The sequence below is a fragment of the Melospiza georgiana genome, chromosome 7 (genome assembly GCF_028018845.1).
Source record: "Melospiza georgiana isolate bMelGeo1 chromosome 7, bMelGeo1.pri, whole genome shotgun sequence".
NCBI lineage: Eukaryota > Metazoa > Chordata > Aves > Passeriformes > Passerellidae > Melospiza > Melospiza georgiana.
In genome coordinates this window covers 25,412,835-25,427,654 of record NC_080436.1, presented here as the reverse complement: position 1 = coordinate 25,427,654, position 14,820 = coordinate 25,412,835, and the positions used below count along the sequence as shown (strand labels likewise).

Genomic DNA, 14,820 nt, shown 5'->3' with positions numbered 1-14,820 from the left:
CCTTTCCTAGTTTTCCACTGACCTTGGTCCCTCTCTACCCCTTTCCCATTATTTGCTGGAAGTGTAACGCAGTTATCCATCCATCTTTTCCTTCCCCCAGCCCCAGTCAAGCAGATCCATCTGAATTAATAGCCAGGAGCTCGGAGGCTCAAAGGAGCTTCTGGCAGCAGCTGGAACTGTGGGATGGTGGTGTACCTGCCCAAGCCAGCCCTAGTGAGTGGTGATGCAGCTGCCAGCAGCTCCCATGCTCCCCTCTGCTCTGCCCCAGACTTGAGAGGCATTTCTTCATGGCCAGCCTTCATGCCCAGCTCATAGAGCAGTTGATTGCAACAAGCCAGTGGGGTCTGGCCAGGCATGAGCCCCTGCATGATGCTAAGAAGGCAGAAGTGTGTCAACAGGGCCAGATTCAGACTCTCTGCAGCACCTCTACTTGTCTGAGGAGCTACAATCACATGCTTTGATGCCTAGAGGGTCTCTGGTGGGTCTAGCTGCCAGATATATTGAGGAAGAGCTGCTCCCTCTCCACATCCCTTCTATTCCCTCACTGCCTCTCTGTAAACAGGCCACTTAATTCCAAGCCTCCAGAGGAAAGGAGTGGGAATCTCTGGTTATGTCTGCACTGGTAAAACAAACAGTCCCAGGGCATTGCCAGGCACAGCACTGGGATTGTCTCTATGGGAATTTTTAGCACTGTCCTTTTATGACTTTGTCTCGGGCCAGCTTGCAGCGATCCAGACAATTTTTGCTCATGGTTTAGGAGTTAGCCTGGGTCAGGAACAATCCCAGCAGGATCTGGCACACAGGCTGTCCATTTGCAGGATGCATTTCACAGCCTGAAGGATGGCTAATCTGTGACAGAGGTCCCCAGGGGCAGCGAGAATTCCCGAGTTTATTCAGTTTATCATAGGGCTGTAGAGAATCCTTCCCAGAGAGACTGGGAATGGATATTTTGGAAATGCAGCCTCACTGCCCATGTCTGTTCCAGGCATTTGGAGAGGCCTCTGGGTAGAGGATCTCCTAGGCCAGGGCCGGAAAATGATTCTTTTCTGTAGATATTGTGCAGTCAGGGTTAGGATGAGGATTAGAGAGAGTTTCAATGGCTGGACTGTGGGACTGCAGGCATGGGAAGAGCTTGGGACAAAATCTGTTGGTGGGATGAGGCAGAAATTCATCCATCCATGACACAGGAGAGCCTCATCCCATTTCCCCCCAAACCTGTCTCCCACATACATCAATAGCAACAAGATTTATTCACATGTTCAGTGAAACACTGGAGTCACTCTGAAGGAGTCATCCGGGTCTTTTCAGGCATCATTTGCCCTCTCCCACCGTGGCCTCACAATACCAGCTGCATTTGCACACCTGCTGGGCCTGAGTGGGGGTGAGGATGCACACACACGTGTGTGTGTGTGTGTGTGTGTGTGTGTACTCACGTGTGTGTGTGTGTGTGCACTCACATGTGTGTGTGTGTGTGTGTGTGTGTGTGTGCACTCACATGTATGTGTGTGTGTGTGTGTGTGTGTGTGTGCACTCACATGTGTGTGTGTGTGTGTGTGTGTGTGTGTGTGTGTGTGTGTGTGTTTATGCAGGGCAGGCGCCCCAGCGTGCCGTGTGCCCGTGTTGGCACTGCAGTTGCCATCTGCATTTCAGGGCACGTGTGGGATCTGGCAGCCGCTGCGGGTGCTCGGCGTGGGCAGGGGGTGTTTTTCTCCACACCTGCCTTCACCTACGGCTGCGGTTTGGATGCAGAGAGCGGCGGCGTTTGATGTCTGCGTGCGTGTGCTCTGCGGGCGTTTCACACAGCCTGTGTGCAGCCTGCCTCGGGGCTGCTTGCACATGCATGTGCGTGTGCACGTGTGTGAAGTGTGAGATCAGGGCCTCAGCTGGCTGCTGCTCCTGCTGGAATCCCTGCCTCCCAGGCCGAGTTAGAGATGAATACACTTGAAAGCATTTTTTCCCCCTTAGCCATCAGATCTCACCGGGAGAAGAAAAGGAACTGGGCACTTTATCTTCATTAGCAGCTGGGAGGCTCTTGGGGCAGCTTTAGTCTGGGTGATGCTCCCTCTGCCCCGGCTCTTATCCCCTGTCCTCACTCATTAGCCCTTTCCAGAGGGCAAAGGGGCTGCCTGCAGCTCTGCTGTGTCACTGCTCCTGCTGACCACCGTGTCCCCCTGGCCTCCTCCAGCTGTCCCTAGGTAGCAGGGCTGGGAGCAAAGGAGAGACATCCTTTTCCTTCCTGTCCTGGAAGACCCCAGAATAATTTCAGACTCCAAGAAGCTCCTGCAGTTGCAAGCTGCTGCCACCTCTGGGTTTGGAATTGGCTTAGGCAGCGCTGGCTCAGGGTCTGGAGCAGTTGGGGAGGGGTATGGAGGGGCTCCATGGCCAAGCCCTGTGGAATGGCTGCAGCTGGGCAGGGTAAGGGCAGCCCTTTCCTTCTGGAGCTGCTCATCACTGGGAAGCAGTCGTGCCCGCATCCATTAATACCCAGTAACCATGACAACTGCTGTGGAGCTGTCATCCTGTCCCCAGGCCAGCCACCACAGGGTTCCTCTCAGAGGGGTCTCAGGACAGCAGCTTTGCTTGAATCACTGCTGTGTGTGAGGTGGCCTGTGGGCTGCACACTGCCCCACTTGGAGGGGATACAGCACCATTCCCTGCCTGCCAGGGCATCCCTGGGCAGGGCCAGGGGCGCTGCTGATGGGAACAGGGCAGGATGCTGGGGCTACCACGGCTGTGGGGAGGGATCTGGGAGAGGACAGGAGCAGAGAGAGTGGCTGCTCCCCTCTTGCAAGCCCAGATGCTAGGCTTTCAGTGAGACAGAGAGGCAGGGGTGTTGGGGGCAGACTGCCTTAGGTAACATTCCTTCCCACTTAAAAGAAGCCATAAATCACTCATTCTTTATTAAAAGCTCTGCCTGACCGGGAGAGAAATGTCAGGAGCATAAATCAACTCTACTGCTCTCTTGCAAGGGTCCTGGCTTGCCAATGACTGCTCCCTCCACAGTCCCCAGGTAGAGCACAACACAGCCACACTACTTCTGCCCACCCCCATGGACAAGGGATGAGGTGCAGATCAGGGACCAATAATGTTAGCTGTTGGAAACCTAGGCTTTCTGGGCCAATCCTTACCTGGGAAACTGTAAGGAATAAAAGAAGGGTCTATCCAGGGAGTACAGGCCCAAGCCCTTTGCTTCCCCCTGCTTCTCAAGGCCACAGGGAGAACTGGGCAATGCCCTGGCCCCGTGGGTGCAGGAGTGCCACAGAGGTGTGCATGCAGCTGTGGGCAGAGAGCAGCCGCTCCTGGAGCCACCAGGAAGGAGATCCCCTTCTCCTTCCACCTGCCTGGCAGTGAGCAGGGCTGGCCTTCCTCAAACATCCAGCCTTTGCTTAGGATCTGAAACGTGCCAGCTGAAGCCTCTGGCAGCCTGCAGTTTTGCCCCAAAATATGGGGAGTGTCCCCATTTTTCTGTTCCTGGAGCAGAGCTGGGGGATGGGGAGCTCAGCAGGTAGGAAAACACCCCATCCAAAGGCCAAGGGCAAGCTGAATGGGGCAAGGTGCCCTCTTGCCTGCATAAGGGCAGGCAGGGGGATAGAGGCAGGCAAGAACCCGAGCAGGAGGAGGACTCACACACTGTTAAAGCATCTGCGGGCACTGAGGGAGCTGCTCTTGCTTCTCCATCTCCTGTTTTTCCAGTTAGATGCGTGGCTTAATATAGCAGCACTTATGTTGTAAAACATCACTCATAAAGCAGAGAGGATGTGCTGTGTGGGAGCGTGTGTGAGCCAATCCCCAGCTGCTTTTTGATGTCGGCCTGGAAATTGCAGCGTCTTGGCGACGGCGGCTCGCTGGGCTTGGTGTGCAGCAGGGCCAAACCTGCCCCGGCTGCAAAGCTGCACTGGGCTCTGCAGCAGCCTGCAGGGCTTCATCCACCCCAGCTCCTCTGTCCAGAGCACAAGGGCTGGCAGCTGCTGGGGGTGCTGGGGAGGTGCACACCCTGCAGATCTCAGCCGTGCCTGGTGCCATGGAGCTGGTGCCATGGGAGCCTTCCCTTGGCAGGTGTGGGTAAATCTGGGGCCCAGAAGATGGGCAGCAACCAGCAGCAAGTACCCATGGGCACTGCCAGCACTGACTGTGGATGCTGAGGAGGCAGCTGTGCATGCTGAGTGCTTCTGCTGCCTTGGTGAGGGAATGGCTGCCTTGGCTGCTCCCAACAGCACTGGCCTTCCTCAAATGATTTTCCCCAGAGAAGGAGCAGGATAATAAAGGAGGCTGGTGAGGCACAATCAGACCAGGCTCAAGTAGTTTGCACACAGCCAGGCTTCTACTTGTGGGAAGGGTAAACACTGGGGGCTTCAACCTGCGTGGAAGCAAGGGCTTGACTCTGTGGGGTAGCACCAGGCTGGACCAGGCAGCCAAGGATAGCTCATCTTCTTATCTCAGCCCAGGCCTCAGCTGGAGAGGGAATGGCCTGTGAGGGGAAAGAAAAGACGAGGGGGAAGGGGCTGGGACCTTCTTGCTTGGGAACTTGCCAGGACTCTTCCTTCAAAGGGAAGGAAGTCCTCAGCACAGGGCCACAGGCTTTCATCAACCACTTGCTGCAAACCCTGAACCCCATGGGGCTGTTTATCCTGGCACAGGGGACCCTGTGAAATCCAGCCCTGATCTGGCCCAGAGAATGTGGCTTTCCTCCCTGCAGCAACCCCAGCAGCAGCAGGGCTCTGACAGCTCTCCAGGGCCCTGCTCAGTCCCCACACAGCCCTGGAGCAGCTCGGGCTCACCAGGGCGCAGTGTTTGGGGTCCCATCTCAGCTACTCACAGACCTGAAAGCAGGTCCCAGCCCCAGGGGGGTGAGGGGACATGAGCAGGGCTGGGACCTTGTCACCATGGCTCGCTGGCACCCCCAAAGGGTCTGACCTGCTCAGTGTGTCTCTCAGCTGGCCAAGGTGCCCGGTAGTTTCCCACGTTTCCTCCCACCTGCCACCCATCATATTTTGCATTTCTCCCTCTATCTTATCTCCCCGCCAGCTCAGCCCTTTGCAGCTGGTGTCTTGTTTTCCCTCTGCCCTGTCCCTTGCTCCTTGGCCTCACCTGCTCCAGCTCCAGCCCAGCTCCCATGCCCAAGGGCCTCGAGGCAGGGCCCTGATAAGGGCCAGACCAAACAAGAACCTTTTGTGCCAAGCTGAGCTCATCCACAGGAGCTGGGAGAAGGCCTGGCCTGGGCAGGGCAAACAGCAATGCACAGAGGGACAGAGTGCCTCAGTGCCTCCGTGTGGTGTCAGACATGCAGCACAATCCTGCCTCAGTTTCCCAACTTCTCTGAAAGTCTTCCTTCTGCCCCTGCTCCAAGAAGCTTGCGTTCCTGGAGCAGGGAGGGAAAAGGGCCTATGATGTGGGCTGAGCTGGGGAGGGAGGGCACATGTCCTGCTGAGAGATGCTGTCAGTGCTGAGCCCTGTGTGCACAGCGGGCCTGGCAGCCAGCAAGTGGAAGGAATAAAATTCTCCCCCCTCCCGAGGCGCTGCCGGGTTAATATTCCCTCTAACGACAGACGGCTCCTTTTATCCTCTCTCGCACTCCCGCCAGTGATTTAATCTTGGAACAAGCCGTGATTATTTCCTGTACAGCTGCCTCCCTCGGTTCCACCGCAGACCAGGCCTGACAGCATCCCACCAGGCAAGGAGCAGACTCTCCTGCAGGCCCCAGCCTGGCCATGGCTGAGAGCAGACAGACCCTTTCCAGCACCCTGCCTTCCCAGCCCTGCACTGGGGTGCCTTGGAAAGACAGGGGGCAATCAGTGATGGGAACCCTTCATGGGACTGGCAAGCACCAGGGGAGAAAGGAAGGTGATGGATTGCTTGACCAGGGGATCTTTCAGGTCCCAGCTCCATGAGGCAGGTCTGGGGCTGTGAGAGGAGCCTGGTGGGTGCCAAACTATCTTTGGGGGTTATCATGGTATCATCACTGAACCAATTACCCCTGAACCCCTCAAAGCTAAGGCAGCTGGATCTCAGGCTGCCAGTCCTTGGTGCAGGGCTGCTGAGGACTGGCAAATGCAGGCTCTTCTCACAGGTCCTCACAGTCCTTTTGATCTCACAGGGCTTGAGCAGATGCACCTCGAGCACAGGGCCACAAGGCACACAGCCTGGAATTCTCCATCACTGGTCATAGCAGAACTGGTGGCATGGCCAGCAGCAGCTCCAGAGACCCAGGGGATCCTTGGGGACTCACACACAACTCAAATGGGCAAGATCCACTTTACATGAAGAGCTCGGCAGGAGCTAGGACTCACCCTGTCCTCCATGCAGAGAGTGCAGTTAGCCCCAAGCCCTGGAAAAATGTGAGGCCAGAACACTGAGGGCAATCTCCCAAGTTCCCTTGAGTTGCTCTTGGGGAGAAGGCTTCCAAAATGTGTCAATATCCACTGGCTACCTGCAAGCAGGCAATTACTGCTGGGCAAGTGGGGGTCAGCACTTGTCACCAGAGCATGTGTACATGATGTACATGCTTGTCCTTCACATGTGCATTACCTGGAGGGCTGGGGAAAGCCAGGGTCCCTCCTTGCCAGGACCGGGAAAAGAAGCAAGAGACCGGGTCTGGCCCAGGCCGCCCCAGCAGCACCAAAACGTGGGGTGCAGCTCCACCTGGTGGACAGCCAGCCCCCCCCCCCCCCCCCCCTTCCCCAGTGTCACCGAGTCCCCCTGGCCGCCACACGGAGACAAGGCACCCCAAGAGCTGCAGCTTATCGCTCTGCCTTCCCAGTCACCACTGGAAACAGAACCGGGAGATGCAGCCTCGTCCCAGCGCTTGGGATGCTCCAGCACTTTGGAATGCTGAGGCAGCATTGACCTGTGCATGCACACACTGCTGCAAGCATGCAGCTGCACATGCACACAGCCTGGGCAGAGAGCAGCAGGAGAGCTGGTGCAGAGCCAGCTGTGCCCCCACAACCTGCCCTTGGCATCCTGAGGGTCCCATGTGCCTGCAGGAGAGCATAAAGCAAGGCAGCTGTCTGCCTTCCAGAAGGAAGCAATCCTGAGGGACTGGATTGTACAGCTCCTGCCAGCCAGGGAGGTGTGGGAACAGCTCTCACCTGGAAACCTGGGGTCCTGGGCTCAACACTCGGCAGCGACACAATCCTGGATAAATCTCTGCTGACTGCCCAGGAGGATACTTGCACAGATGCCTTTATGCCCCATGCTTCCCTTTGGCCTCTTCCCCCAGGATTCGCTGCACACAGAGCATCCTGTGGCGTCCCTTCCATCCCAGCACGGAGCCCTCAGCCCTTTCACTGCCAGGAGACCCCAGAGATGCCCCGAGCTTCTGGCGGGCTGGGAGGTGCTGGGTTTTTGCAGGTGACAGACAGCAGGAAGGAATCAGCCACCAAACTGGCAACCAGACGCTTTCCCTCAGAGCCCTGCGATGTTCCCGCAGCTGTGCAGTGCCCCTGCCAGCCAGTATCCCCAAAGCGGAGGGAGGCAAGGAATTTCGGTGATGAGCTGGGCACACAGCCGCTAGAGACACATCCTGGAGATGGGGGGAGCCGAGCGGCGCTGGAGCAGCTGCGGGGGCGGCTGCCGCGAGAGGGCAGCGCAGCCCCGGCCCGACCACCCCCGAGACCCCCGGAGCCGCCTCCGCCTTTGGGGGCTCCAGCGCAGAGAGCACCGTCACCTCCCCCCGCTGGGCCGGGAGGGCTCTCCTGCTGCAGCCTGAACTGGCTGCAGGGAGGATAATCAGCCCTTCATCAGCCTCTACCACCCTGCGGCTGCGCGGATTTTCTCCTGCCACAAGACCTTACAGGTGTGCTGGCAGGAATTTGAGCAGCCCATGGCGATACCTCGTGCTTCCCAGTTATTCCTTCTTGTCTCACTCAGCGCTTAGAGCTCTTTCCCTAAAGGCTTTAGTGGCAGCAATCCTGTGAGGGATGTGGGCTAGAGGCATCGCCTTGGTGGCAATCAATCCACATCCTCACCCCTCGGTCAGCAAGGACTGCCTTGCCTCTCCCACCAGGCAGCCCAGTGCTGGACCCATCTCTCTGCCTGTAGATTAGGAATCGGAGATGTGTTTTCATGTGGATTCAAGCCCGCCTCTGCCTTGCATGTTTTCCACCCAGAGAAGCTGCATTTCTCCAGCTCTCTGAGCCATTCCCATCACCACTGTTCAGCAAATGGCAGGACAAAAATAGCTTCTCTCCAGGGGCTGCAACAGGGCTGCTCGACTTGAGTGTGTTCTGCTTCACTCTGCTGTGTGAATCCAGGACTGACTGCAGAACAGGGGCTGCACAAGCTCCTCCAGCCCCCCTAGGTGGGCACTGCTCCCCACCCTGAGCCACACCAGGCAGGTATTGCAGGGGAAGCTGTGGTGGACACACAGCAGTAGCCCCCTGCCCTTGAGGGCTGGGACAGGACAAGAGACAGCGGGAAGGTAACCAGGAATGGGAAAGGGAGAGATGCCTGGGCCTGGGCACCCAGAAGCATGAGCCAGTTCTCCTCCCTGGGCACTGCAGACATCCTGCCAGCCAGGTCCTCTGAGGCTTCCCAGCCCCAGGACTACCAACACAGGCAGGACTTCAGCTGGAAGCTGTCTGCTCTGTGGGAGGGGGAGCATCAGGGCTGTCAGACCTGCTCACTGAGGGATCACTGAGCTCCATCTCCATGGGCAAGGCAGTGCAGGGGCTGGCTGGCCAGCTGCTGCCAGGGAGACAGTCCTTTCCCTGCCTGCCTTTGCCAGTACAGACAGACCACAGCACAGCAAGTGAGCTATTAAAGAGCAGCCCTAGCCAGCCAGCAAACACATGCTCATTCATCATTCTGGAGCAGGCAGAGGGACGTGCCAACTGCTTTAAGCCAGGACCCATCACAAGCCTGTGTCCAACAGCTCAGTAGCCTGGAAGCTGACTAGGGGGCCCTGGACCCTCCAAATTGCCTTTTATGTTGTGGGGGTGCTGGGAGAGCTGTCCTGCCCCAGGCTGAGAGCTTATGCATTTCTGAGCCAGAGCCCCAGCATGGGAACATCATGCCAGAGACAGTTTGGAGAGGATGTGACAGTTGGCATGAGCCTAGCCAGGGCCTGAGCTGCCCCCCATTCCCACCTGAACCAGGTAGGCAGAACTGCACAGCTCTGTGTGCTGGGAGGTTCAGGTCAGGTGCAGCAGAGCGAGAGACTGCCAGGCACCTGCAGGGAGCTGTGTGGATCCTGCAGGTCAGTGCTAGCTCTCTCAAAGACTTTCTACAGCACTACCTACAGGACTGGTTTTACACCAGCTTCTCTCCCCTGTTGCTGCTGTCTTCCCACCAGTCTCCATCCCTACAGCCCAGTCAGCTGTGCTGGAACCAACTTCCCATCTGGAACACCCCTGATTCTGGACAGGGATACCCCTTTACATGGCCCAGATTAGGGTTTTGGACAAGAAAACATCCTTTTGTTGGTGCTAGCAGGACACTGGAGTATGTGTTGCCCTGCTAGAGAGACCCTTGGTCACAGAGGATCTGTGTATGCCAACAGTGTCCTTGCAATCCACCCCATCAATAGTTGAATATTGAGCCAAGGGCAGAAGTCTGAGAGCTTTGAGACTGACTGTGCCTGAAGATCTACCTCATTCCTCCCTTTCAACTGAGGGCATCTCATTCCTGCTGCCTGGAGTGGGAACCCAGATTCCTTGGGGAAGGGAAATGCTGCCCTTCCCTCCTGCTTTGTGCCTTTCCCTGCCAGCTGGCCAAGAAAGAAGCCAAGAAAAGATGGTCTCAGGGATGTAGCTTGTGCTATAGCATTGCCTGCCAGCCTCAGGGCTTGAGCCTGAAGAATAAAACTAAAGGGTGAGGAAAAGATCCTCTTCTTTCACATGGAAGTGCAGCTGCCTCCCATGTAAGCTGCAAAGCTGCTTCTTTACGCACGTAAGAAACATCCTGCTGTTCTTTTGGGGCTTGGGTAATTCCACAGTGCTTGCAGGAAGCTGTTGCCACTGTCAGCAATGCTGTCTTGGAGAAGGACTAGGGGCCCGCTGACCTCCTCTGCCCCAAGCTGCTGCCGCAGCAGGACACAAGCTGCAAGCAAGAAGGGAATAATGCCCTGGAGCTCCTGTGCTGCTCGTAGCTGAGGCCTTGAGCTGCATCACTAAAGAGGCCTGAGATGGATTTTTAAAGAGGCTTCAGCCAAATGTCTCCTCCTGGGAGTGGTGGGAGGCGCACGCACACCGAGCAGAGTGGTGCAGCAGCCACAAGCCCAGCCAGGGCTGGGGAATTCTCTGGCCTCTGCTGTGCAGTCCAGCTCATCACTGCCAAACAGGAATAACCTTTATGAATGAGTTCTGGGAAGCCAGCTTGGGAGAGCTCACACAGCGTGGGGGAGGCTCCGTGTGAAGCGACCTGAGAGCGATTTTACTTCAGCAGGAGCCAGTAGAATGCAGAAAGGTCTCTGCTTCCTCACCTGAAACCCACCTCAGCTGAGGGTTTCTGTCCACATGTGCACACCAGAAAATCCTTAAACATGCAAAGAGAGCAAAGACAACAAGCCCCCTCCTATCCCCTCCCTAGGGCTCCTCCATCTTCTTGGCTAGGTTGAAACTGGCTATGTATATCTAAAGGTGCTGACTTAATTGTCATCACAAACCTTGTCCTGATTTTCCTCCTCTGTATTTATACCCCTGTACCAACTCCTCATGGTTACTTCAGCCCAGCCTAAGCTGACCTCAAGCAGGTAATGCTGGCCCAGATCCATCTTGGTTCTGGCCATTCCCAAAGCAAACCTCTGCATCTGAGGGTCTGTGTGTACACGTGCCTGTTCTTGCAGATGCCACTGCTGGGATGGCTGCTGGTCACAGTGCAGGATGTGTGGGAATGAAACTTTGCTCTATTTCCCTGCCATGGTTCAGAGGGCACAGCCTCTCCCCTGCCCCCCGAGGGGCAAGTCAGCCCCAAGCATCAGGAGGTCAGTCCAGAAGCCTGAAACATGGCTCCGAGTCTGCGCTTTCTTTGCAAACACCTCCAGCATCGGCAGTGCAGGAGGAAGTGGGGAGGGGAGAGGGTGGGCTGGTTTGGCTCCTCCCAGCTGATAATTCATTATCGCCCGTTAGCCTGGCTCCATCCTGCAGCAGCTACATCCTGGCAACGACATGTGTTCATTTCACACATAAAATGCTGTATCAAAATGCATCCTTGAGACATTCCCCCTGAAACCTTTTCCAGCTGCCTCTCCCAGCGCTTCACTTGTGGAGCAGTCCCTGCAATTGGGATGTTTTGCTCTTAATGGATGCCTGGCAAACATCGTAGAAATCATAGAAATCAGGGCTGCAGCTCATGAGATATACAAGGGGATCTGCGTGGAGCAGAGAGGCAGCAACATCTATGGCGTGCTCTGCTCCATAGAGGGAGAAGCAGCAGCTATGCTCATGCACGTGGCTGGTTTATTGCACACCATTTGCAATGATGCAGAAGTGCAGCATCTCTTCCCTCCCCTCCTTCCCTGTGGCTTTGGGAGCTTTGGGCAGCAGAGCTGGCTGGTCTTGCCTTGGCAACACGGAGGTGATCTTGTCCTGTTTCTTTGAGGTCCCTGACTGCTGCCTGATGCTGGTGACTGTCAGCCTGGTGGTGAATCTCCCTTCCACAGCTGAGTGGGAAGAGGCAGGGTGGGTGAAGGACCCCACGCTTGCACAGCAGGTCATGGGAGTGCTCCCCTGTGGCACCTGCTGACTCCCTGTGGAGCCACGTCCAGGCCTGGGCTGGTTATCGGGAGAGATGCGGCTCGGCCACCAAGCCTAAGCCTTTCATGCTGGCTGCGAGTCACAGCCAGCCTTGCACCCACCCCAAGCCTTCTCCAGCTTCCCTCTGAGCACCCGTTCTTGATCCTCACACCTCCTCAGCCTTTCCTCTAGCAATTTTAAAGGCTTCTTGCCCACCGTGTACCCCTAGCACCACTGGGCCAGAGGGCTCTGCTGGTCTGGGAAGGTCCATCCCTCCCCTTTGTAGGTAAGAAAGCAGAGCAGGACTTGGCCGGAACAGCCGAGTTCAGCAGCCCTTCCCAGACCCTTCCCGCGGCCCCTGTCCTCTGGGCTCTCCCCACGTCCCCCAGACAAAGGGCTGGGGGTCTGTGACAGCCTCGCAGGTCCCAGCCCATCCGCCCGGCGGCCGCACCGAACGAGCCCCCACCGGTGAAGGTCACGCCGGGGCGGCGGCCGCCGGGCAAAGCCGCGCCGTGTTCTCCTCCCCCCCCGCCGCCCACCGGCGAGGGGCGGGCGCACCGGGGCCCCGTGCGGCGGCGATTGGCTGCGGGCGGGGAGGCGGGGAGCGGCGGGGCCGCGGCTGGCTGCAGCGGCGGGCGCGGAGCCCAGAGCGGGCGCGGCGGAGCATCCTCGGGCACCGCGGCCCCGGTGCGGGCCGCCTCCCCCGCAGCTCCCGGCCTCATATGGGCGGTGCCGGCGCCCCGGCCCCCGCACGCCCGTCCCGCTCGGCGTTAGCATGGGCACGGTGCTCTCCCTCTCCCCCGCCGCCTCCTCGGGCAAGGGCGGCGGCGGCGGGGGGCTGCTGGCCGAGAAGGCGCCGGGAAGGGTGCCGGGCAAGGGCGAGAGCCGGCTGAAGCGCCCCGGCGTGCTCATCTCGGCGCTCACCTGGAAGCGGCTGGTGGCCGCCTCGGCCAAGAAGAAGAAAAGCACCAAGAAGGTGACGCCGAAGCCCGGCGGCGGGGCCCCGGGGGGGGCCCCGGGCCAGCCCGACCCGCTGGTGGTGCAGCGCAACCGCGAGAACTTGCGCAAGTCGGTGGTGGGGCAGGCCGACGGTGCCAAGCAGGGCCCGCTGGCCGTGCCGGTGCCCACGGTGCCCTCGGCGCCGCAGGAGCTGCACCCGGGCTCCGGCGGGGGAAAGCCGCCGCCGCCCCCGCCGCCGGCCGGCAGCCGCCCCCCGGGATCCCCGCGCCGCGTGGTGGTGCAGGCGTCCACCGGAGAGCTGCTGCGCTGCCTGGGGGACTTCGTGTGCCGCCGCTGCTACCGCCTGAAGGAGCTGAGCCCCGGAGAACTCATCTCGTGGTTTCGCAGCGTGGACCGCTCGCTGCTGCTGCAGGGCTGGCAGGACCAGGGCTTCATCACCCCGGCCAACCTGGTGTTCGTCTACCTACTGTGCCGGGAAGCGCTGCGGGGCGAAGACATCGGCAGCCAGGCCGAGCTGCAGGCCGCCTTCCTCACCTGCCTCTATCTCGCCTACTCCTACATGGGCAACGAGATCTCCTACCCGCTCAAGCCCTTCCTGGTGGAGGGAGACAAGGGGCGCTTCTGGGAGCGCTGCCTGGGCATCATCCAGCGCCTCAGCGCCAAGATGCTGCGAATCAACGCGGACCCGCACTACTTCACGCAACTCTTCCAGGACCTCAAGAGCGAGGGCGAGGGCGGAGACGGGTCCAAGCACTGGACGATCAGCCTGGACCGTTAGGGAGGTACCAGGCCCCCGGCGCCGGGGGCGGAAGGGGCCGCGCACCGAGGGGCGGGGGAGGCGAAGGACTGTCGGATTCCCCCCCCCGCCCCCGCATCCTCCTCGCCTTCCCCCTTCCCCGGCCGTCAGTTCCACGGAGACGCTGCTTGGACCCTCCCCGCTCCGGATCCGGCTGCCCTCCTCCCCCGCCTCCGACCCCAGCCGGGGGCTGCGCTCCGGAGCCCCGAGGCGGCGGCGAAGACCGGGGAGGGGGAGCGCTGCCCCTCCCTGCTCGGCCAAGGGCGGGAGGGGGAGGCTGCGGAGGAGCGGAGGCTCCCGGATGCGCGTTCTCTAGAAAAAAGGGGTGAAGAAATGGATGTGGGGGCCGGGGGCAGGAGGGCTCGGGGGGGATTTTGGGGTGCGGAGGGTGCATGCGAACGGGTCCCTGGCGCGGGCAGGGCCGCCCCGCGCCTCCGCAGCGCTCCCGGCGCTGTCCGTGGTGCTGGAGCTGCCGCGCCTGAGCAGACAAAGGCGGGGATTGCGGGCACGGCTGGGGGGGTTCTGTGGGCGATGCCTTTCCCCCCTCCCCCGCCCACGTGTGGTGAATGGGCCCCCTCCCCCAGCACGGGCGACGCTGCCCCTCACCCCGCGGGAGCCGCCCGCAAACCCCTTTGTTCGAGCCGCCGGTGGAGGGGGGGCGCCCACGCCCCTCCCCTCGGGCAAATCCCCCCCGTGTGCCCCCCGAAACAGGGGGTGATGCCTCCCCGTCCTTGGCTTGCTGCGGGAAGAGGGGTCTGTGCCACAGGAGGCCTAGGGTGCCCAAACGGAGGGGCCTGCTATGGGAGGGGGGGTCTCCTCTCCTCTTGCTTTGCTTCACTGGAGAATAAAGAGGTGGCCTGGATGGGCCTGGCGGTGGCTCCTGGACTTGCTGGGCTGTGGGGCGCAAGGGCAATTGGGGTAACATCCCAAGCTCCTGGTCATGACCCACTCCTCCCCGAGAGGGATGGGGGGCCCTGGTTCCCAAAGGGGTTTTACTCCCTGGTGTGAGTTGGGGGTCAAATTTTCACCCCTCTTTCTGCCCAAGGCCAGTTCTGGTCCACCTGAGTGTCTCTTGGACCCTTGTGAGCTCTCCTGGCCTTCTCCATTCCAGATGGAAATTGCTGATACCTGTGGGCCACTCTGAATTTAAACAGGATGCCACAGTTTATGTCACCTCCATTTTTTAAAATTTAATTTTCTTGAAGCTATGCCCTCCCTCACCTTACTCCTCCCTACCTCTGCTCTGCAGGGATGGGCTCCCTTTTCCTGGCAGCAGCAGGCTGTGGGAGCTGTGCTGCTATCCCTGTTACCAGCCCTGTGCTTCTGCAGACCTCCAGGGAGAGGGGTGGAGCACGGGAAAGCTTTGCCTTTTATAAAACTGGTTGCTACGCT

The 14,820-nt window shown here is 59.2% G+C and overlaps 1 protein-coding gene across 1 annotated transcript; it reads left to right on the top strand.

The window, feature by feature from the left end:
* The first annotated feature begins 12,334 nt into the window (after nucleotides 1–12,334).
* CDK5R2 (cyclin dependent kinase 5 regulatory subunit 2) lies at nucleotides 12,335–14,290 on the top strand. Its single transcript, XM_058028074.1, has one exon. The coding sequence runs from the start codon at nucleotides 12,448–12,450 to the stop codon at nucleotides 13,408–13,410; it is 963 nt and encodes a 320-aa protein (XP_057884057.1). The 5' UTR covers nucleotides 12,335–12,447; the 3' UTR covers nucleotides 13,411–14,290.
* The last annotated feature ends 530 nt before the right edge of the window (nucleotides 14,291–14,820 follow it).

What these genes read in the sequence shown, in the direction of transcription:
- CDK5R2 (XM_058028074.1), top strand. Translation starts at nt 12,448, where the DNA reads ATGGGCACGGTGCTCTCCCTCTCCCCCGCCGCCTCCTCGGGCAAGGGC.